The following is a 23,243-nucleotide window of genomic DNA, read 5'->3' as shown; positions in this document are numbered from 1 at the left end:
TTTATGTATGCAACCACAGCAGCTAGGATTCTCATCGCTAAGTTCTGGAAAACACCAGATTTACCCACACTGGAGGACTGGCAGACGCAGTTGATGGACTATATGGAGTTGGCAGAAATGACTGGCAGAATCCGAGATCTGAGCGAAGAAACTATGGAGGAGGACTGGAAAAAATTTAAGGACTATTTGCAAAAACATTATAAGTTGTTTGAATGTTAAGATAGCGCACGATTAAGAAATGTTATGTTTCCGCAATTTATTTTAAGAAATGATAAAGTAAGTATTGATAGAAAAAACGAGAAATATTTGAAACAAATTATTATGTTTATTAAGAATGTCAAAATTAAATTACAATTTTTTGAAATTGGTAACATAATATACTTAAAGGTATAATAAGATGGGAAACAAGATAACAAATTGCTGAACTGGCTAGAACAATGAATGCAATGCTGAGAGGATGCGAGGAGGTCCAAAAGTGAATTGCTGAAAGATGTTAAGGAAAGTTTCATAACATTTTTTTTTCTTGTTTTTATTTTTCTTTATATATATATATAAAAAATGTTTCTTGTATGTTGCCATGTAAACAAATTTGTTAATCTATGAAAAGAAACGCAATAAAAAATCTATATAAAAAAAAAAAAAAATAAACCATTCAGTAATCCATTGTTACATCCATCAAAACTGATTTATACTCTTGAATTTAACTTAATGCTACCAGCGTTTTTAAATGAACACAATTTTCATCCATATATTCAGTAAACATTTCCCAGTCTTCTTTAAACGTGCATTCTTCTCTTTTTGAAATTTTTAAGTTAGTGTGGCTCGTTCTTCTTACTGCTAACATTATTTCTCTCTTTTTTTGGCAAACCCCCGCTTTGAGGTTTTTGGTTTTCAAATCAAATTTTTAAAAAAATTAAACAAAATTTTCAAAATTTGGTTTTATTTTACTCGGCAGCACGTCGACATCCAGAACTTTTCCTCCAGCTGGAGCGACGGCATGGCCTTCTGCGCCCTCGTGCACAACTTCTTCCCAGAGGCCTTCGATTATGCCCAGCTTTCACCACAGGACCGGCGGCGCAACTTCGAGATGGCGTTCTCGGCGGCTGAGTATGTACCCCTTAGCTGCTCCTGCCCCTCGCCGGGCGTGGGAGAGAAGCGCGGGTGCAGGGCCTGTTTTTCCTTCAAGAGGTCTAGCGCCTTTTCCGGGTTATTGGCATACCTGTGCTCTCTCTCTTTCTCTGCCTAACGCAGCCTTGGCCAATCTGGTGCTCTCTATGGGCTTTGTGCTACAGCTGTGAGGGGAGCTAGAAGTCCAAAAGGGCCATTATAGCAGGGGATGATGGGAGTTGTAGTCCAAACCGTCTGTGCTGGCTGAGGCCGATGGGAGTTGTAGTCCAAAATGGCTGTACTGGCAGGGGATGATGGGAGTTGTAGCATCTAAAGCAATCTAGAGGGCACCATAGTGAGAAAGGCTGGCTTAACTATCCTGTGGCAATGAGTTAACCAGGGCTGTGGCTGTTTCCTGCTCAGTTGCGCACAAACCTGTGCTGCTTCCGGCTGGGAGGTTCTCAACCAGAAAATGTCTCACTGGGCGGACGACTTGGGGGGTGGGAGAGACCTCCCAGTAAAGCCTCAAGGTGGGGAATAAGGCTTGCCTCTCGTTCCCTGTTCTTCTTCCTAAGCTGTGTTGTCTAGACAGAAAGCAGCGCTCCCTCTGTGCAGACACCAGCCTTTCTCAACCTCCAGGCGTTGCTAGACCACAAACCTCTGACCATTAGCCCACGCTGTCTGTCCAACACTATCCGGAGGGCGCCAGGTTGGAGAAGGCTGGTGTCACGTAGCAGGCCCTCGCCACATCAAAAGGAAGAAAGAACTGGGCTTGAGAAAAGCAAAATCTGATTTATTTATTTTTGCAGGCTTCTGGAATGCTTACAGTTTATTTCATTTTTGCTAGTCCTGGGGAAGGGAGAGGACACAAATTCTACTCAGCCATCCCTCTCTGACTTCTAGGGTGTCTCGGCTGTCCACTGGGAAAATCAAAGTGTACTTTTGCAACCATGAGGTCTAGAAACATGCTTGTTCGGCTTTTTTTTAAAATGCAAGATTGGGGTTGTTAGGAAGATTGAAGCCCCAGTTGTACCTTTGGTGGTTACCTGCAGAATCACAACAAACACGCAGTTCTGGCAAAAGGCATCTCTTGAGGCGTGTAAGGGCACAGGTGGCTGTTTGTTCAATATTTATTTATCTTATTGCATTTGTCACATGTGGTCTTCCCTCTCTCCTTCTTTTAATCCCCACAACAACCCTTTACAGTAGGCTTAGTTTTGAGAGAGGTGACTGGCAGCCAGGGTCACATCCGGTGAGCTTCACGTGGCCAAGCAGAGATTCAAACCCTGGTCTCCCAGGTCTTAGTCCGACACTCTAACTCAGTGGTTCCCAAACTTTTTCAGACTTGGTTCCATAAATTCATCCCCCATGCCCGCTACCCTAGAAAAAGCATTATTCAGAACAACAGCTTGCATGACCCGCTCCAGAACAGAATAAGAGTTTCAAAACAGTAACGGTTAAGCACACTCAAAATCCAATTAAAACTATTTGGTTTAATTAATCCAGCAAAACTGGTGGGCTTGGACCAGAGACTCCAACTTTTCAAAGTCTGATTTACACCTCCAGTGTGCCCCTGCTTCCCCTTGCTTCTCATCTCCTCCCCCTCCCCTGGTTAATCCTTCTGCCTCCCACCAGGGGGGCAGTACTGCCCACTTTGGGAGGACTGCTGTAACCACTATACCTCACTGTCCTCTTGCACCACCCAAGCCAGCTAACCATTCATGGCGGGGCCTCACAAGCGTGCTGGGATTTTGCCCCGTAACCTGCAGGCAGACCTTTCCCGGCTGCGGCTAGATCCGTGCTGCTTTCTCACACACAAGGTAGGAAGGAAAGGGGGCTTAGCTATTTACGCAGAGCGCAGGAGCTCTTCCACACCAGAAGGCGTCCTGGTTCCTCTGGAAAATTTGGGATTTGGCGGTGGCGCACGTGGGACACTGTGAGCTGGTGTGGAGGAGCGGGAGAGTGCCTGCACCTCTTTGCAAGGTCTTTCTTGTAAGGGTGTGCGCTGTTGCAGCTTGGGGTTGCGTGGTGAGAACGACTTCGGGGCTGCAGAACGCCCTCGGGGCCTGGCTGGGCATGCCGCTGCCGCTTTTTGAGGCTGGACACCCCTGGGTGCTGTGCCTGGAACGGGTCTGAGCAGAAAGGCAAGGAAGGGAGTTCTCTCTCTGTCTTGCTTTCTCGTCTCTTATTACTCCCCCCGTGGGCTGCTTGTCCCCTTCCCAACCAGAGGTGGACAGCAGGCCTCCCCAGAGCAGCATTGAGCAACTGCTTCTCCTGCCTCTCCACATGCAAATTTAGAGAGCCAGGCCACTTGCAAGATTTGGCACTCTGGAGAGGTTTGGGCTGATCCTGCAGACCACAGCACCCAGGAAAGTCAGGACTGCTCGCCCACATTTGCAGGTCTCAGGATAAGTGTTTTTGAACATGCCTTGGCCTAAAAATACGGAACCACCACAACAAAATAATGCTGCATTTTAGCACTTTTTTTGAACCTTTTTCCGCCCAAGGGCTGGAATCCCTGGTGGGCGAAGTCGATCTAAAGTGTGCGAAGCAAGCAGTGCAAATTTTAGCTTTTTACAGTACAGTGGTACCTTGGTTGTCAAACTTAATCCATTCTGGAAGTCCCTTCCAAAACCAAAGCATTCCAAACCAAGGCGCACTTTCCCATAGAAAGGAATGCAAAACGGATTAATCCGTTCCAGACTTTCAAAAACAACCCCTAAAACAGCAGTTTCACATAATTTTACTATCTTAACAAGACCACTGATCCACAAAATGAAAGCAATAACCAATGTACTCCAGTCACACAGTCAATCAATCAGTAGCTGAACTGGGTTCCACACAGTCACAAAAAGAAAACAAAAAGAGGCGCAAAAACAAAAACGCAAAATAAATTGCAAAATCAGACAGACCTCAGCGTAACACTCAAAACGGAAGTGTAACACTCAAAACGGAGCACGTTCGACTTCCGAAAAAAGTTTGCAAACCGGAACACTTACTTCCAGATTTGCAGTGTTTGGGTTCCAAGTTGTTTGAGTACCAAGGCGTTTGAGAACCAAGGCACCACTGTAGACTGGTTTCCACACTAGCTTCCTGTGTGAAAGCAAGAGGCATGATCTGCATTCAAGGCCAAGCCCCGGCCAGGCAAAAACCACTCGGGGTGCGGCCTGCAGAGATTTCCGAGGGTCAAACTGAGGGCCTCCATTTCCCGCGCTCCTGAATTGCTTCGTTGCTGCCTGCTTTACTAGCGGACCTGAGGGTGATTCCCTTTTTAAAGGACGTTTTCACGAGTGCCAAAGCCTTGCTGCAGGAGCCTGGTGGTCTGCACAATGACTCCTAGTTGCTCGTTCTGTTGATGTCCCAGGTTGGCGGGACGATGAGTTTCCTCTTCTCTGAGCCAGGTCTCCCCCTTGCGGGCCCAATGCAGTGTCCTGTCCCAAGAGGAGGGGAAGGGGCATTTGCCTGCGAAGGGTTTCGCCTGCCAGAGACCCCCACTTGCCTCTTCCTCGCTCCCCTCTCCTCTCCGCGGACCACGAGAGCGACCGACCCCCTCCTTCCACGATCTGGACCAGAGGTGCTTTCCTGGGCTGCATTCGCTCTCCCTCCTGTGTCGCTGTCGTCCTGTGCCTGCCCCCCTCTACCAGCTTCAGGCACCCCGGCTGTGCCGCAGCGCTGTTGCAAGGCTGGGGTAGGATGGGATGAGGCAGCGGGGTGCATTCTGGCCCCCCTCATCCGCTCTCTCTATATGCGTCCATATAGAAGGAAGGCCCCACCTTGGAATAGGCACCAGAACACAGCGCCTTTCTTCCCAACCCAACCCGCCCCCCTCCATCTCCTTTTCTCCCCCCCAACCCCTTTCCGTCTGTCGGACTGTCCTTGCTGTCGAGATCCGGGTTCGAGTTCCCCACACCTGCTCGTGGCACCTGCCCCCGACAACAGCACTTCTGGCCACGCTCACCCTACCCTTCCTATCCCCCCCCCCCATATAAGGAATGACTCCCAGGCGCACGTGTGCAATGGACCCCCCTCCTTCCACCCTCGTTTGTATTGCACGCCAGAGAGACACCCCCCAAAAGCATGTATGTAAGTTTGACGCACACACACACAAAGGAATGTGAAATGGATTTATGTATTTCTTCTGTTTTTTTCCTTCTGTCTCTCTTCTTTTTCCTCTCCGTCCCTCCCTGCCCCCTTTCCAAATCTGTCCGGGCTGTGATCACTGGCTTCTCCCTCCCCTTTCCTGGCACCCCACCACCCTGCCCCACCACCCAGGACGCACGCGGAGTGCCCCCAGTTACTGGATGTGGAGGACATGGTCCGGATGAGGGAGCCCGATTGGAAGTGCGTTTACACGTACATCCAGGAGTTCTACCGGTGCCTGGTTCAGAAGGGGCTGGTTAAAACCAAAAAGTCCTAACCTTCCTACCCGCGGAGCAATGGTGAGAATCTCCTCCTCCTTCTTGATTTATTTGGGGGGGGGGCGGAGGGGTGGGGGGGGGAGATACGTGTCTCTGCATGTGTGCATTGTGGTTGCAAAACGTTTCCACACTGGGAGGCAGGGAAATTCGGAGGGTGGGAGAGGCAGATGGTAGTTCCTTGGTAGTTCCTTCAGAAACTACCTTGCTTGGGGACCTTCAGTACGTGGGCCATTTATTTATTTACTTACTTACCGCCCTATACCTGGGGGTCTCACAGAATAAAATCAAGATACAAAACCACAATACAGTCATACCTCGGGTTACAGCCACTTCGGTTTGCGTTTTTCTGGGTTACACACCTGCCAAAACCTTGAAGTACAAGAACGGGTTACTTCTGGGTTTTGGCAGGCGCGCATGCGCAGAAGCACTAAATTGCACTTTGCGCATGCGCAGAATCGCAACCCGCGTGTGCGTAGATGTGACGCTGCGGGTTGCGAACGTTGCAGGTTGTGAATGTGCATCCCGCACGGATCACGTTTGCAACCTGAGCGACCACTTGTATACATAATGAAAATACAGTGGTACCTCGCAAGACAAATGCCTCGCAAGACAAAAAACTCGCAAGACGAAAGGGTTTTTTGTTTTTTGAGCTGCTTCGCAAGACGGTTTTCCCTATGAGCTTGCTTCGCAAGACGGAAACGTCTTGCAAGTTTGTTTCCTTTTTCTTAACACCGTTAATACAGTTGCGACTTGACTTCGAGGAGCAACTCATAGAACGCGGTGTGGTAGCCTTTTTTGAGGTTTTTAAAGATTTTGGTGATTTTTGAAGCTTTTCCAAAACTTTCCCGACACCGTGCTTCGCAAGACGAAAAAATCGCAAGACGACAAAACTCGCGGAACGAATTAATTTCGTCTTGCGAGGCACCACTGCAAAAACCACAACCCAATAGCCCCTCAACCCCAATATAGCCCCTTTGAAGGTGACTCGGAAACCACAACGAATCCATAACGTGGCAGCGAGACTGGTGATTGGGAGTGGCCGCTCAGGCCGTATAACACCAGTCCTAAAGTCCATTGGCTCCCAGTATATTTCCGAACACAATTCAAAGTGTTGGTGCTGACCTTTAGAGCCCTGAATGGACTCAGCCCAGTATACATGAAGGAGCATCTTCACCCCCGTTGTTCAGTGGAGACACTGAGGTCCAAGGGCCTTTTGGCAGTTCCCTCACTGTGAGAAGCAAGGTTACAGGGAACCAGGCAGAGGACCTTCTCGGTGGTGGCGCCCGCCCTGTGGAACGCCCTCCCATCAGATGTCAAGGAGATAAACAGCTATGCAACCTTTAAAGGGCATTTGAATGCAGCCCTGCAGGGTAGTTTTTAAATGTATTTTTGTGTTTTATATATGTCAGAAGCTGCCCAGGGTGGCTGGGGCAGTTAGATGGGCGGAGTTCAAATAAAAGGGTGAGGAAGAGGATTGGTTCTGTTGCGATATCACATTAAAAACCCCATTTTAAGACAATTGCACTGGTGGCTGTTTTGTTTCTGGGCCCAATTCAAGGCACTCACATTCGTGTTCAAGGCCTTGAATGACACAGGCCTCAAATACCTGAAAGGCTACCTCCTTGGGTGCTGGGATTGGCAGGCAGGGCACCTCTTGATAGTTCCTCAGCCCTTGGTGTTGGTGGTGACAGGCCAGCAGAGGGCCTTCTCTGTGGTGGCTCCAAAGTTGTGGAATTCCCTCCCCACCGTAATGCATCTGGAACCTTCCCTGTGACTTCCCTCTTTACCCTTAAGATGTCTTGTTTTTGAGACCCACCCTAGGGCCTGTTTTTAATTCTGGGAGACCTGCTGGCGAAGGACGGGTTATTATCAAGACATTTATCAATAAGAAAAAAATATCCAGCCTGTTCTTCATAGTGGGCCGGTTGGTGCTGAGAGGATCTGCCATTGTACAATGGTGCTAAACTGGATATATTTCATCTCACCACCCTGGCACAGTTTATTATTGATGGACTGGTTGCATTTAAGCATTACCTTTCCTGCCCCCTCACAAGGAGTTGAAGGTACCATGTTTATCTTTCCTTTCCGCATCTCATAGAATCATAGAATTGTGGCGTTGGAAGGGAACTCCAAGGGCCATCTAGTCCAGCCCTGTGGGGCTGTGGGGGGATTTGAACCTTGGTCTCCCGAATTCCAGTCTAATGCTCTAACCACCACACCACACTGGCTCCCGATATTACTTGCTCCCAGTGTTACTAGCTCTTCCATGTTGTGTTTTTAGATTGCTTTAGCCCACAATGGGAGCTCACGGTCAAGGCTGGGGAAGAAATTGAATACCAATCGTAAAAATAAATTTTAAAACTCTCACTTTTGCGGGAGGGGCAGTTAATTTTTGACAACTGCCAGGTAACGGTGGCGACAGTGCCTGCCTTTCTCAGAATCCCTTGCTTCCGCAGGCCAGGGTGCAGAGAAAGAGAGACGGACAGGTGATGGAGATGGTTTCTTCTTATTTTCTCCTTCTTTTGGAGGGGGGTGGGTTTTTATTTTTATTTATTTTGCCCCGGCCATATATGTCTCGGAGGAGCTAGAGAGCCTTGGAAAAAGTGACTCAGGCACTCCTTGTTAATATCTTTGCCTCCCTAGAGCCTCGTTCTCCCGGGACACTGGGTACAACAGCCCATCACACAGGCTAAACAAAGGCTTTATAAGGGCACACTGGCTCGCTCAGGAGATTTTCCATCGCCTGAGAGGAGGGAGCCCGTTAAACCTCGCGGTTAGCTCCCTGCACACCCCCACCCCCTCTGCACATGCTTGACCCCGAGGCTGAGGACTGGGGAGGCCGGGCGGGAAACCAGCGCAAAGCTGATGCAAAGACCACTAGCCGAAAGGGGTTCAGGGTCTTAACATTGAAGGTGGGCATTAAGAGCGTAAGTGGAAACGTGTTGGATCAGGCCCAGGGCCCAACTAGTCCAGAATCCTGTCCTCACACTGGCCAAACCAGCTTTTTCACAGGCGCGAACTGTTCTTGGAGCATCAATATAGGGGTGGGTGGGCAACCCCTGCACTAAAAGATGTTTTGCAAAGTTATAAACACCAGGCGGCTGCTCACACTTTCAAAACGAGACACTAGCAACCTTCTCAAGTGTTGTTCTGGCTAGACTCCTGAAGGGGCAACTTTTCTCTTTTCAGGATCAAAGGTTTCCTTGCCGTTTGCAATAACCAATGGCTCCTTTGACCTCCCCGGGTTATCTCTGCAGTCTCCCCATCCGTGCAAAGGCTGTTCTTGCAGAAATGAATAGCGGTGGAAAAACCTGGGTAGTTACTTCTTAGGATTTGCACCCAAGCCCCGAGGGGCGGGGATAAGTGCTGGTAGTTGTTGTTGCCAACCTGCACTACAACGTGGGGTTAGTTTATGGGGGTGGGGGGTGGGTGGAAGAATGAGTCTAAACCACTGAGCCTCTTGGGCTCGCTGAACAGAAGGTTGGCGGTTCGAATCCCCGCGACAGGGTGAGCTCCCGTTGCTCTGTCCCAGCTCTTGCCAACCTAGCAGTTCGAAAGCACGTCAAAGTGCAAGTAGATAAATAGGTACTACTCCGGCGGGAAGGTAAACGGTGTTTCTGTGTGCTCTGGCTTCCGTCACTGTGTCCCGTTGTGCCAGAAGTGGTTTGGTCATGCTCAGTGGTGGAGGAAGCCGCGAGGGCACATGGATAGGCAGGGCGAGGGCCTCTGGGGTCTGCCTGCCTCTTCCCACTCAGCCGCCCTACAGCGGGGGGAGGGGGGAGGCAGTGGGCGGACCATTTGGGCAGCGTGGAGCCTGCGGGTGCCCAAGCCACCACATCTCTCCCAAGAGAGACACGTGGCTCGGGTGCGCTGCAGGCCCTGAGATAAGTGCTGCCCAGCATTTTGTCACCCGCCCTCAGTGTTGACACCCGGAGCAGGCCGCACCTCCGCACCCCCCAGTGTGGTGTAGTGGTTAAGAGCAGTAGACTCGTAATCTGGTGAACCGGGTTCGCTTCCCCGCTCCTCCACATGCAGCTGCTGGGTGACCTTGGGCCAGTCACACTTCTCTGAAGTCTCTCAGCCCCACTCACCTCACAGAGTGTTTGTTGTGAGGGAGGAAGGGAAAGGAAAATGTTAGCCGCTTTGAGACTCCTTAGGGTAGTGATAAAGCGGGATATCAAATCCGAACTCCTCTTCTTCCTCCGCCTCTGGTCCTGCTGGCCACATGACCCGGAAAGCTGTCTGTGGACAAACACCAGCTCCCTCGGCCTGAAAGCGAGATGATCGCCGCAACCCCATAGTCGCCTTTGACTGGACTTAACTGTCCAGGGGACCTTGACCTTGACCACTTACTCTCCCCCTTTCTCTCCCCCCCCCTTTTGCAGGGTGCTTGTGGACTGCGTGCCCTTGGTGGACGTGGAAGACATGATGATCATGGGGAAACGTCCCGACGCCAAGTGCGTCTTCACCTACGTGCAGTCCCTCTACAACCACCTGCGGCGCCACGAGCTCCAGATGAGGCAGCAGCGCTTCTAGCCTTCCTCTCCCGCCCCCCCTCACCCCCACCCTTCCCTCCGAAACATCCAGCCTAGCCTGTCCCCCACCAACCCACCCACGCTGGGTGTGGCAGCAGGGGAAAGGAGGATGTCTTCGCTTGCTCCTCTGGTCCCGATCCATGTTCCTGCAGCCCCACCTCCTCCCCCCTGCTTTCAGAGAACTCTTACTATGGGCAGGAGCCACCCGCAGCAGCAAAAAGGCAAGAGGAACCAACACCCCCCCACCCCCACCCCCCCGCTACAGCAGGCTGGGCAGTTGGCAATCCAGGCCGGTTTGGAGGGGACCGGCCGAGCTTAGACCGCTCTACGGAGAGAACCGGGACTGCCCTTCTCATCCGCACGTGCTTTTTATATTATTGTTGTTGTCGTCGTTATTTACTGTAAGTTATTCCCGTTTCCTCCTTTTTCGAAACTCCCTTTTTTTGCATCGTGCACAGCCGAGCAGCATTATGGGCAGAGACCTGTGCAGGTGTGATTGACTGACCACGCGTCTCGTCTGTACCTTTGAACGGCTAAATGCTGGAGCGTGCTAAAGGGGGGGGGGCGTTGTTGTCTGTGTGTCCAGATCTTAACTCGTCCCTGCTTCCCCCCTCCCCCAAATCCTTGAACTGCGATGATCGTTGCAAGTGCAGAGCCTGCTCAGCAGGTTATAGGTGCCCCCCCCCCACACCAGGCGTTAGGAACGTAGATAGCCACCTTCTGTCGAGCCAAACCGCTGGTCCTTTCTATCTTAGTACTGGCAACCATGACTTGCAAGTGGCTTTCTAGGCTTTCAGGAGACATTTGCAGCCCTAGCTGGAGATGCTGCCGGGACTTAAACCTGGGACCTTCTGCATGCCAAGCAGATGTTCTGCCATAAAGCTAAAAGCAGCTTTTTCCTATACTGCTTCTGTTGATCCATCTAGCTCAGTATTGTCTACACTGACTGGCAGTGGCTCTCTGGGATTTTTAATAGGGAAACTCCCCCAGCCCTAGCTGGAGGTGCTGCCAGGACTTGAACCTGGGACCTTCTGCATGCCAAGCAGATGTCCTGCCATAAAGCTGAATGCAGCCTTTTCCTATACAGCTTCTGACTGTTGATCCATCTAGCTCAGTATTGTCTACACTGACTGGCAGTGGCTCTCTAGGATTTTTGATAGGGAGGCTCTCCCCCAGCCCTGCCTGGGGGTTGAACCTGGGACATTCTGCATGCATAGCAGATTCCCTACCGCTGAGCTATGGCAGAGGGCCTCTTCCTTCAACACCTTTGAGGCAGAGGTCTTGCACTTTCCTCGTGCCTCCCTCCCCACACTTCCAGAAGAGGAACCCAATTATAAATGTAGTGCACAGGCCCCACTGGGCTGGGACTGTGCCTCTTCTGGATTGAACCCTGCTGGCACCAGTGGGTAGGAGAAGCAAGGCTTTTTCAGATGGCAAATAGCTTCTTTCCTGGCCAAGAAAGGGTGAAAGTTGGACGAGGGATAGGAGGAGACCTCAGGGCCACCCCTGAATCCTGACCGAAACGCCTCCTGAAATCAGCTCGTTTAGAAAAGTGCAGTTTTTGAAGTTGTGGGGTAACTGGACAGAGATGTGAGTTTTCTTTGCTGCTTGGGGTAGAGGACAGATTTTTTTTTTAAGAGAAACAAACTGTGTTCCCTGTCTGAATGGTGGTGATGAAGGGCACACTCTGCACCAGCTCAGAGGCTCCCTTGCAAGCACAGGGCATGCCAGTTCCCATCTCTTGGCCACCAAGTTTGCTGAAATCAAGTATTGCCCATCCATGTGCCCTATGTGTGTATTCACCCATGGCTCTGCCAGCCCAGGAGCGATTGTGGTCAACTCTGGGTGCTTAGACATGGCAGGAGAGGGGGGAAACCATGTGGGTTTCACTGGTGTGGCCTCTCTGTATGGAACAGCTCTCCTGCCTGTGCACCATTGAGCAATGTCCACTCTGTTCCTGGGAGTCCCCAGCGCATCAGCCTTCAGCCCTTTGCACAAGTCTCCTTCCCTTTTGAGGGCCTGATTAATACGGGAAGGTTGGGGCAGATGAGCCAGCTGAGACCGACTGGAGCCTGGAGCGAGGGACGGACAGCGGGATGTGCTCCTCTGACACCGCTCTCAGCACTCAGCCACGCGCCCGATTGTAACGGTTCTTGCACTAGCACAAGGATGTTTATGTAGGCACCAGCAAGACAATAAAAGTTTGGATAGACTGTTTTGACGGCTGTTTCTGCTTCGTACTGTCCTCCAACCTCCAGGGCTCAGTCCTTTTAAGGTTAGCGTACACCTAGCGCAACTTGGCGCCTTCCAGTTGTTGGAGAATGCCAGTGGCAGGCTGGTGTGCAGCAGGATCTGGCTACCTCTTGAGCCACTGAGATGTTGCTGGATTCCCGGCTTCCGTCAGCCTTGGCCCAGGGATCAGGAGAGTTTGTATTCCTGTCCTTGCATTTACACCCCACCTTTTCCTCCAAGGAGCTCACACGAACCATTTTATCCTCATAAAAACCCTGTGAGCCGGGTTAGTAGCAGTAGCGTAGCATGGGTTGCCAACACCCGGGGCATGGAAAGCATTGTGACCCCTAAAGCAAGGACTGTGCTTCCTAACCGGTGCCTCCATGCAGCGCAGAACTGCAGAACAGCCGCTGGGCATGGGTGGGTGCATGCCCCCAGCCTGGGCGCTGCCACCACCTTGAGTCTTACCCTCCACCTGCCTCCCCCGCTGGCAGGGGACACCACACGGCTGAGGGATGCAAGGACACATCTCCCAGCAACTCAACATGCTGCTCAGGTGAGGCAGGACAGAGTCTCTAGACAGCGGTTCTCAACCTGTGGGTCTCCAGGTGTTGTTGGACTACAACTCCCATCATCCTTGAGCTCTGGCTGTGCTAGCTAGGGGTGATGGGAGTTGTAGTTCAACAACATCTGGGGACCCACAGGTTGAGAAAGGCTGCAACTTCCAACTTCTTCAGCTCCCCGTGCTCTTCAAGGAAGAAAAAGGTCACCTCGCCACCTCATCACAGTGAGCTTCTGAGGGTGGGATGGGGTGAGGACCCAAGGGAACACGTTGACCAGTTCAGCCTGGGACTTTTAATTATCCAGCAACAGAGACACAGATACCGGCAGCGTGGATGTAAAAGACTTTACTGTTTCTAGGCACAACTGCAAGAGGGTTGTTGTTGTTTGCAGGGTGGGTGACTGAGCTCGTGTTCCTTAGCGGCTGTGCTCCGAAGCCTGATGGGACACTGACTATCCACCCTGGGCACCAAGAGCTTTCAGCCGAGGGTATCATCCTGTCTCATGCAGACGGGGCACAGCTGCAGAAAAACACGAAGGCTTGCTTATGGCCTGGAGCAAGGAACAGCGGCTAGGGAGTGTGACCTGAACCGAAAGCAGGAGGCAAGAACCTGTGGTCCCCTCTGGATGTTGGTGGTCTCCAGCTCCCCTCAGTCAGCAAAACTAAAACTTTGTTGGGGGGGGGGGAGAGGGGCGAGGAATCCAGCAACACCTGGAAGGCCACAGGTTCCCGGTTTCTGAGCTATACAAAGAGGCACGGAGCCAAACTTTCTGACTGGGCTATGCATGATCAAATGAATCTAGACAGAAATGGTGCGCAGACCAAGGTGGGACTCAAGGTGATCTGGTTCCAGTCTGGCTGTTTCCCCAGGCAGTGGGGAGAGCACACTTTCCCTCCCGAATCCACACCCCAGATTCTTCCACACCACTTTTTACTCACGTTCCACAGACAGGGCAGTGTGTGCCCTTTACTCTAGAACAAATTAAAGAATGAAATCCAAATTTCTGCAACGAGAGGACATTGCATTTGGTTGCATATCCTGCAAATGTGGCGCATTCATTTTTTGCATATACGTATCTTGCTATTTTTGCTGGTGGGGGGTTGAAGAGTAGACCCCCACACTCAAGACCGCTGCAAATCTTCATAAAATTGTAGATTAGAAAGGGACCTAAAGAGTCATTTAGTGCAGCCCTCTTCGGGCCTCTTGGGAGATCAGCAGGCCCTGCCCAGACGCTTTCATGTACACCTTTCCAACCATGAGGTCTAGAAACCTGTGTTTTCTTTTTTTTTTTTTTAAAGGATTGATTCTACAGCCCAGGCCACATTCCTTGGCAGGTGTGCACACACAACCCTGCGTATACTAACAACATATCCTACCATGCACACCCACCGGTACAGCTATGCTTGTGCATGTATTGAAACATGAGCCACGCTCTCAACCCTTGCACACACTCGCACACAAGACACCCCTGAGGTTTTTAAGAGCGCAACAGATCTAGAGTTCTCCACCCGCAACCCCTTTGCTCTCCGTCACACGCTCTCCCTTGGCGCCTTCTGAACCAGGGGGCGGCCGGGCAGGAGCAAGCTGGAACTCTTTGGGAACAGGCGAATCGGGTTTCTCCTTCCGGTAGAAGCCCAGCTTCTGCACCAGCTCGTTGATTTCTTTGCGGGACATATCGCTCAGTGGAATTCTCTGCAAAATAAATGCATAAGGCGCTGCCTTAAGCCAAGTCAGGGCATTGGTCCACCTAGCTCAGGGCTGCTTACACGGGCTGGCAGATGCTCTACCCCTGAGCTACAATGATGGGCAGCAGCACTCCAGGGCTTCAGACCAAAGACCTTCCCTGCCCTACCTGGAGATGCTAGTGAGAATTGAAACAGGGACCTTCTGCAAGCAAAGCAGGTGCCCAGCACAGAGCCACTGTCCTTCTTCCCCTGGTCAACCAGAGACTTGCAGGTGGCAACAACATGCTGAGACCCACCTGGACTGGTGCCAGCATATCCAAATGCAGATGGCATTGGACCTCTGGGCATAGCCAGGGGACAGAAACCGCCCCCATCAAGTAAGTAAATAGAAATGTTTAATTTAAAGTAGAAATTGCCTATGCTTACTGAGTGCGTGCAGAAAAACTGCATTGGAAAAAAAGAAATGAGAGTAGGGATACCTGAAAAGGTTTTCAGCAAACCCAAGGAAACTTGTTTTAGTTTAGATTTAAAAAAAATAAGATTAAAAAGGCATGCTCTTTATAATTTTGGAAAATAGACTCATTAACTGCATGAAAGCTACTCCCGGATGTTATTTTTTTTATTTAACTTCCTGGTTTTCAAATGGCTGGAGATTTTGGCAGATTTTTCTGAACGCTTGGGTTCAAAGGGAAGTAATTTAAAACAACTTGCTGAGACGTTTCATTCCGAATCTGCTAAGACAGAGGATGTGTGTCCTGCCCCACCCCCGCCATAAATTCTGGCTACACCCATATTTGACGGACCTTTGCTCCTTTGCTGTGTGAGCAGCACATTAATTAGCCTGTTAAGCATCACAGAGCAAGATTTGCATCTTACCTGCCCATGGCTGAAATCTGGCAGATGGATTCCAGAAGAGAAGCCTCCAAAGGCCTGCTGCCCCCGGTCCCTCTACTTTTGAATATTCCTGGAGTTTTTAAAGTGCTATGCAACTTAATCTTGCTAGTCCAGCGGAGGAGGAATTAAAAGTCCCACTCGCTGGCTTGCTGGACAACAATAACCAATCTGGCTGTGATTTACCAATCTGCTGCCCACATACTTTCAAGCATCCCCTCAATGCCATTGAAACCTCCTTGAAAAATAAGATTTCAAAAGAAACCCCCATGATTCTTAGGGAGATGGATTCTTGCCGCTGCGCTGCAACATTTTGTTGCGGGCCCTACATGTTCGATTCAGAAACACAAGCAAAACTATTCCTGCAATTGCATATTCCGTGAAGAGCATCACCTCTACCAGTTCTGCCTGAAGCTAAAAATCCTCCGGTGGGTCACACCAGTGTGGGGAGATCAAAACTCCCTCTCACCTCCAGCTCTCTGTAGTGTGAGTTCAACAGGATGAGTTCGGGGTCTGCTCCAGCGAGGTGCTTCATGTCAAGGTTGTGGCTGGAAAAGGCAGTTAAGGGTATGTGCGAAGGAAGCTGCCTAACAGAGCCAGACCACAGGCTCATCTAGCTCAATATTGTCTACACTGACTGGCAGCATCTCCAGGGGTTTCAGGCAAGGGTGAGTGAGGACACCCAAGTTTTGTTGCGTTGGCCAGCAGGTTTAGCAAATCAGCTGCCTGGTTAGACTGCCAACCTGGTGCCCTCCAGAGGCAGGGCCGTCTTACCCATAGGCGCTAAGGGTGCGGGGCCCCTTGGCGCCGGGCTCTCAGGGGCGCCAGGCCAAGAGTCCGGGGCCCGAGAGTTGAGTCCCGGGAATCTTAGAATAGCTTTGGAAGTGGATTTAGGCTGTAGGGATAGAAGTGTATTTTAAAATAGTATTATTTGTAAGTGATAAAATGTGAAGGTTTTTTATGGTTAAAGTAAGGGTGATTTAAAAAAATGGTTAGCAATTATGATATGTAAACTGCTAAAGATGAGGTAAAATGGAAATCAGATAGAGAGGACTTGGGGAAGCCCACCTAACAATGTTTAGGAAAAATAAGGACAAGACAAGAATCTGTTTGTATTGTTTGCTTTTCTGTTTGTGTTGTTTATTTGCGTTATAAAATGAATAAAAAATTTGTTGGGGGGAAAAAGAGAGTTGAGTCCAGGGAAGAGCCCACCCGTTGGTCAGAGCGCCACAGTGTGCTCTTCTGTGGGTGACTCTGCTCCGTGAGTTCAGGGGTGACCGAGCCAGCGAGACGCTGAGGCGGCTGGCTGGCTCCGCCCTCCTGCGAGCCTGGGACTGGGCAGCCTGGGGGGTGCCGGACGGATCTTTGCACCCCGACGCCGCATATGCTTAAGACAGCCCTGTCCAGAGGTTTTGGATTATGACCCTCGTCAGCCCCAGACAGCATCCTAAAGGGCATCAGGCTCAGCAGTTCAGAATTTCTCAAGTTTGGGCTCCTGGGCCAGAGAGGATAAATAAATAATTTGGGGGTGATGGGGTTGCTGCCTGGAGACCTTGCTAATGTCCCCCTTTTACCTCCCCCACCTCCAATACTTAGACCCTGCACAAACATACAAAAAGGATACTACAGAGGCAAGTCCTCATTGATGAAGGCCTTCGCCTAGGGGGGGGAAATGAATGAGATGCAAATATTACACATGAAATAAGACAGCTCCCCCTGCCCCACCAGCCCAGTTTATTCTCGGAACCTACAATCAACAGGCGATGCTTTGTTAGTGACAGGGCCTTTCCGGTGGTGGCTCCCCAGAAACAACAGACTGCTCCAGTCTGCCCCACCAACCCCAGACGGCTTTCAGCCAGTTCCCACCTCCCTACTTTCAGTCAGTCTAGGAGGTGGCCATGTCTGTCAGCTTCTTTCTCATCCATCTCTGTTCTGGCAGGGAGGAGGATGGGAAACCTAGAATGTGTTGGGTTCCGCCTGCCGTTGGCTCTCTGGCGCCACCTACTGTTGGGCTCCCTGCCTTCTGTCTTATGAGCCGTTGCAGCACTTCTTCACCCAGGGGAAGTGAGTGATAGGTGTTGGCGAGCAGGAACGAAGCGACACTTACCTCTGGCAGGCGGTTCAGCCGTCATCCCCCACAGCTCTTTAAAAGGGAGGAAACAGAATATGAATACACCATCAAACACACTTCCCAATAAATCCAGACTCGTTTCATGCACTGGAAGGACGAGGAGCCTCCAGACCTCCAGATGTTTTCCGACACCCAACTCCCAACAGCTCATCAGCCAGCCAGCAAAAAACTCAATTCTCCTTTATAGAATTATAGAGTTGGAAGGGACCACAAGAGTCATCTAGTCCAACCCCCTGCAGTGCAGGAATCTTTTACCCAATGTGGGGCTCGAACCCACAGCCCTGAGATTAAGAGTTTCCTGCTCTACCGACTGAGCTATCCCAGGTCAGGGCAACCAAAACGATAAAGGATGGAGTGGTTGCCCTTTGAGGAAAGCCTGCAGCTTTGAGGGCTCTTTAGCTTAGAGAAGGGTCAGCAACCTTTTTCAGCCATGGCCAGGTCCACCATCTCTCAGACCATGTGTGGGGCCGGACTATATTTTTTGGGGAAAATGAAGGAATACCTATGCCCCACAAATAACCCAGAGATGCATTTTAAATAACAGGACACATTCTACTCATGTAAAAACACGCTGATTCCCGGACCATCCATGGGCTGGATTGAGAAAGCAATTGGGCCGCATCCGGCCCCCGGGCCTTAGGTTGCCTACCCCTTGCATAGAGAAAGGGCAATAAAGAGGTGACACGATAAAAGTTTATAAAAATTGTCAAGGTGTGGAGGAAGTGGACAGAGAAACCGAATGAAGCCGAAAGTTGGGAAGAGTCAGGACAGATAAAAGATAGGGCTTATTGATGGAACACGTAATTAAATCTCTGGAACAACGGCTACTAGGTATAATGGCTATGCTCTGCCTCCACAGTTGGAGACAGCAATGGCTGGAAACTGAAGGCTGGGCGAGTGCTCTCTTCTTGTGTTGTCAACTCCCACTGTCCTTGGCCACTGACTGTGATGGTTTCTGGGTCTGATGGGGAGTTGGGGGTCCAGCTCAGTTGTTAGAGCGTGGGGCTGGTAACGCCAGGTTCGCAGGTTTGATCCCCGTAGGGGACTAGATGCTCCTCAGGGTCCCTTCCAACTCTACAATTCCATGTTTCAGTGATGCTCTTGGAGAAACCTCTGCCAGCCCAGGATACTTGTTGACAACCCCACAAAGACATTCGTCCTCTGCAGCCTTTCCCTTCCACCATGAAAAAACAGCTGTTCCCCGGCCCCCTGTTCCCCTGACAATCCTTTCCAAGGGCTTGTCAGAACCTGCCGCGGCAGGTGTGCCCAAGGCCACCTGTTTGCAGATTGAAAAACAACCCCCCACCAATGCAACCACGTCATCTTCAGGGATAAATGGGCTCTGTTAGATTCCCCTCCCACCTCTAAAATAAAATGGCTACAAGGACAGACTTGGGAATATGTGGGAATAGCACCAAATTTCTCCTTAGTCCTCTAAGCCCGTGGTTCTCAAACTGCACCCCCCCCCTCCGTGCCCCAGACCACCTGAAAATTGCAGAGGGTTTTAGAAGATGACTTTCCCCTCCTGTTTCAGCAATTCTATTGCACTGTGCTAGATGCAAACTGGTATTCAGAAGCATTAAGAATGCTAAGAAGAGCCTTCTGCAACAGGCCAGTGGCCTATCTAGACCACCTTATCAAAGAGGCCCTCAAACCTGCAAGCGGGACCTGAGCAAAAGAGCAATTCTCGCCTCCTGTGGTTTCCAGCAACTGGGATTCAATAGCATCACTGCTTCTGACTGCGGAAGCAGAGCAGAGCCATTGTGGCTAGAAGCCATCAATAGCCCTCTCTCTCCCCCATGAATTTGTCTAGTCTTCCTTGAAAGCCATCCAAGTTAGTGGTCATCACTGCCTCTTGTGGCAGGGAGTCCCAGAGGTCAACCATAGTACAACAATCTGAATTCCAGCTGTAAGTGTTCTTCGCAGACATGGTGAATTATGGTCCACAGACTTGCCTGAAACTTCAGTGGTCCACCAATGGCCTGCAGACTACACTGTGGGAAGCCCAGCTCTAAACTCCAACTAGGGTAATCCCATGCAGTGGTACCTTGGGTTAAGTACTTAATTTGTTCCAGAGGTCCATTCTTAACCTGAAACGGTTCTTAACCTGAGGCGTGCTTTTGCTAATGGGGGCCTCCTGCTGCTGCTGCGCCGCTGGTGTGTGATTTCCATTCTTACCCTGGGGCAAAGTTCTTAACCTGGAGCAACCTCTTCCTGGTTAGTGGAGTTTGTAACCCGAAGCATCTGTAACCTGAAGCGTCTGTAACCCGAGGTACCACGGTATATCCCTCTGAATGATGGTGAAATAGAAAATCCACATGCCAGGGCAGTATACCTCTGAATAGCAAAAGAACAGCCAAGACAAGACAGACATCCTTCTTGGAAGCTCTGCGCAATCTCTGTCTGATGCTAGGCTTAATAGTTGTTTGGCATGATCTGTTGCAAAGCAAATCTCACTTTTCTCTTTTTTTACGAACCCCCCCCCCAAAAAAAAATACTGCCTTTCAACAACAGCAGCAACATTAAAAAACAACACACACGCTACATCCTTAATTCTTTCTAATGTCCCGCCCGCATTTCAAAGGCTTGCGGCGGTGACTGCCGCCTGTTCACAGAGCCTCACTGCAGCCTTGCGAGGGAGGCTAAGCTCCGGCTGAGGGCCAGCGCTTCTCTCAAGGCTGCCCAGCGCATTTAACGCTTCATCTGTCAAGTGGTGGGGAGACCACATTTGTTTGGGGTGGGGACTTCAATCCAGGGAGCTGGCGGGCCCCGGCGCATCAGGCCCTCTGCACATGCTCTAAGGTACCCAGCTCCCTCCGCCCTCCAGGCTTGGCCTCACCTCCACTTTCCCTCTCGCCAGGCCCTCCAGGCGGCGCCAGTCCGGCTCGTAGCCGCGGAGCAGCCCTGATCCCGAGAGCACCACCAGCGCCACCAGCAGCACGAAGCGCGGACGTGCCATCGGGGACCTTCACTCCAGCTACGCGCGCTGCGCTCTTGGCTGTGCGCTCTGCGCTCCGGACGCGGCGGCCTCCGGCTTGCTGGAGCCGCTGCCACGTCAGATCGGGCGGAGCCCCCGCGAAGGGAAGGCGGAGGAGCCTCGACCGGCAAGCCTCGCCCCGCCGCCCGGCTCTCCAGGGAGGAGCATCATCTGGGGCAGGGCAAGGCGGAGCTCGGGGATTAGCGGCTCTCCAAAGGAAAAAGAGGATCGGCGACGGGGGCACCTCGGAAGACCTGAGTGTCCCCTACCCGGGTGCTTGCACAGTGCTACTAGCGCTGCTTACTCTCTGCACATGCTCAGAGGCCCGATGAATTCTTTACACCTTTGGTCTCATGATGGAGCATCCTGCACATTGAAGGCGCCTGCCGCGCACAACAAAACCACACGCCTTACCCCGAGGTTTCCTGGGAGCTGTAGTTGCCCCTTCGCAGATGACAATTCCTAGGACCCTTAACAAACTACAGCTCCCAAGATTCGTTGCGAGAGAGCCGTGCGCTTTAAATGTATGCTGGACGCGCTTTGAACGGCGTGGTGTGGATTTGGCCTCAATTCGAGACTTTAAAGTTTAACCGCTACGCCACTTTGCATCTCTCCGTTAGGAACCCAGGCAGCTGCAGACCCTCCAAGTGTCCCGATTTTCCAGGGACGTCCCTGATTTAGAGACGCCACCCCGGTTTCTGATTTGATTCCACTTTTCCTTGGCTGTCCCTATTTTCATTGGAGAAATGTTGGAGGGTGTGAAAATGTCCCCATTTTCATTGGAGAGTATGGAGTTATCCTGGAGGGTATAGAGTTATCCGACCCCTGAGCCCTCTGAAGGCAATCCTGTATAGGAATTTTCTTTTTTTAACTGTTTAATATTTTATCATGTTTTTCTATATGTTGGAAGCTGCCCCAAGTGGCTGGGACAACCCAGTAAGATGTGTGGGGTATAAAAAGTAAAAATATTATTATGGAATGGGACTTCCCTATTTCCATTGGAGAAAAGTTGGAGCGTATGCAGCTGCCTTTTACTGAATCAGGCCTTCAGCAATCTAGCTCAGTGTTGTCCGCACTGACTGGCAGCGGCTGTCTGGGATTGCAAATTGAACCTGGGATCTTCTACATGCAAACCAGATGATCTAACACTGAGCTATGTTCCTTTATTACTCCAACTTTAAAAAAAAAAACAAATCCAGAGCTGAAGTTCTTTATAGCCCTTGGGATTTCGGTGGGTGGGAGGGAAATAAACTTTGTATATGCTCAGATGTCTTCTTCATTCTGTAATAAACAAAATCTGCCCTTATTCCCTTATGGGAGACACAAGAGTCATTATAGAGTCCTTTGTAGGTTCTCTATCGGTCGGAGAAAATAACAGAGGCCAACCAGAGAATATTGAGAAGCAAAGCAGCTCGTAAGCCTGATCTTTATTGAACTGTTGCAACAGGGAGGGAGGAGTAACCCAGAACCAAGGTGTGCCTGCCCTTATAGACATTTTAAATTCCCTGCCCTGGAGCTCAAGACCACCCCTCCATACATCATACATACATCACAGAAGGGGTGTAACCCAAGACCACCACCCACAAACATCATACCTACATCACAGAAAAGGCGGTCTACAACAGAAATTTGAATGTTGTTGTTTTTCCTGTCTGCCAGGTTATCTGATAATGCCTTATCTGATTGCCTTTCCTGGTGGTCTGGCCATTCCTTTGAGATGGTGATTACCCAATTCCTGAGACAATGGGAAGGTTCCCTCACACCCTCCCTCCTTGCAGACAGTGGCGTAGCGTGGGGGGTGCAGGGGGGGCTGGCCGCACCGGGCGCAACATCTGGGGGTTAGGGTTAGGGGGCGCAAATCCACGGGTTAGGGGGCGCAAATTACTTGCCTTGCCCCGGGTGCTGACAACCCACGCTACGCCACTGCTTGCAGAGAAAACATTTGGTCAATTTGGGAGTCAAAATGGTTTCAGGACAGTCTTCCTGTGCTGCTCCAGACATGTGGTCCACATATCTGTATGTACATGCTTGGTTGGTACGTTTATGAACATTTATTTTATATATATATATATGACCTTAATTTTTTTATTACAATTCTATATGACAGTTTTGTACATCTCTGGCATTCATCCCAGAGTTGCACGATACCTGCTCTTCCCAGCTAATGATGGGAGCACCGGGGAAGACCCCATTGCTCAGTAAGATATTGGGGTTAGCACTTTTGCTAAAACATTATTTAATGTCCTTTCACCTCCACATGGCAAACTTTGCACCACCAAAAGGGGCTGCAACTTGGTGGTAGAGAAATGGTGTTTCCCTGCCTCCCCCCCCCACAAGAGAGACAGTGTGGTGCAGTAGTTAGAGTATCAGGCTCGGACCAGGAGACCTGGGTTCAAATCCACACTTGGCCATCATGAAGCTAGCTGGGTGTGATCCTAGACCAGGGGTCAGCAAACATTTTCAGCAGGGGGCCGGTCCACTGTCCCTCAGACCTTGTGGGGGGCCAGACTATATATATATATATTTTGGGGGGAAATGAACGAATTCCTATGCCCCACAAATAACCCAGAGATGCATTTTAAATAAAAGGACACATTCTACTCATGTAAAAACACACTGATTCCCAGACCGGCCGCTGGCCGGATTTAGAAGGTGATTGGGCTGGATCCGGCCCCCGGGCCGTAGTTTGCCTACCCATGCTTTA

General features: G+C 50.7%; 2 protein-coding genes across 10 annotated transcripts in view; one reads left to right on the top strand and one right to left on the bottom strand.

The window, feature by feature from the left end:
- Window positions 1-12,277, top strand: part of SMTN (smoothelin) — a 90,201-nt gene extending 77,924 nt beyond the window's left edge. For 6 of the 8 annotated variants that reach the window (XM_081174772.1, XM_081174775.1, XM_081174774.1 and 3 more), the window contains 2 exons: window positions 956-1,107; window positions 9,911-12,277. In XM_081174772.1, coding sequence (XP_081030898.1) covers window positions 956-1,107; window positions 9,911-10,061 — 303 coding nt within the window. In that variant the 3' untranslated portion in view covers window positions 10,062-12,277. Of the gene's footprint in view, window positions 1-955; window positions 1,108-5,379; window positions 5,547-9,910 lie in introns of all 8 variants that reach the window. The other 2 variants (XM_081174773.1, XM_081174771.1) reach the window with 1 other exon arrangement.
- A 907-nt stretch (window positions 12,278-13,184) lies between these two features.
- SELENOM (selenoprotein M) overlaps window positions 13,185-23,243 on the bottom strand; it is a 34,604-nt gene continuing 24,545 nt past the window's right edge. Inside the window, exons 1-5 of one of the 2 annotated variants that reach the window (XM_081175217.1) lie at window positions 20,402-20,657; window positions 17,539-17,574; window positions 17,056-17,090; window positions 15,901-15,979; window positions 13,185-14,547 (exon numbers count right to left, since the gene is read on the bottom strand). In XM_081175217.1, coding sequence (XP_081031343.1) covers window positions 14,350-14,547; window positions 15,901-15,979; window positions 17,056-17,090; window positions 17,539-17,574; window positions 20,402-20,521 — 468 coding nt within the window. In that variant the 5' untranslated portion in view covers window positions 20,522-20,657 and the 3' untranslated portion in view covers window positions 13,185-14,349. Of the gene's footprint in view, window positions 14,548-15,900; window positions 15,980-17,055; window positions 17,091-17,538; window positions 17,575-20,401; window positions 20,658-23,243 lie in introns of those variants that run through there. The other variant, XM_081175218.1, reaches the window with a different exon arrangement.

The sequence above is a fragment of the Podarcis bocagei genome (assembly GCF_964188305.1).
Source record: "Podarcis bocagei genome assembly, chromosome: 16".
NCBI lineage: Eukaryota > Metazoa > Chordata > Lepidosauria > Squamata > Lacertidae > Podarcis > Podarcis bocagei.
This window is presented reverse-complemented; position numbering and strand designations above follow the sequence as displayed.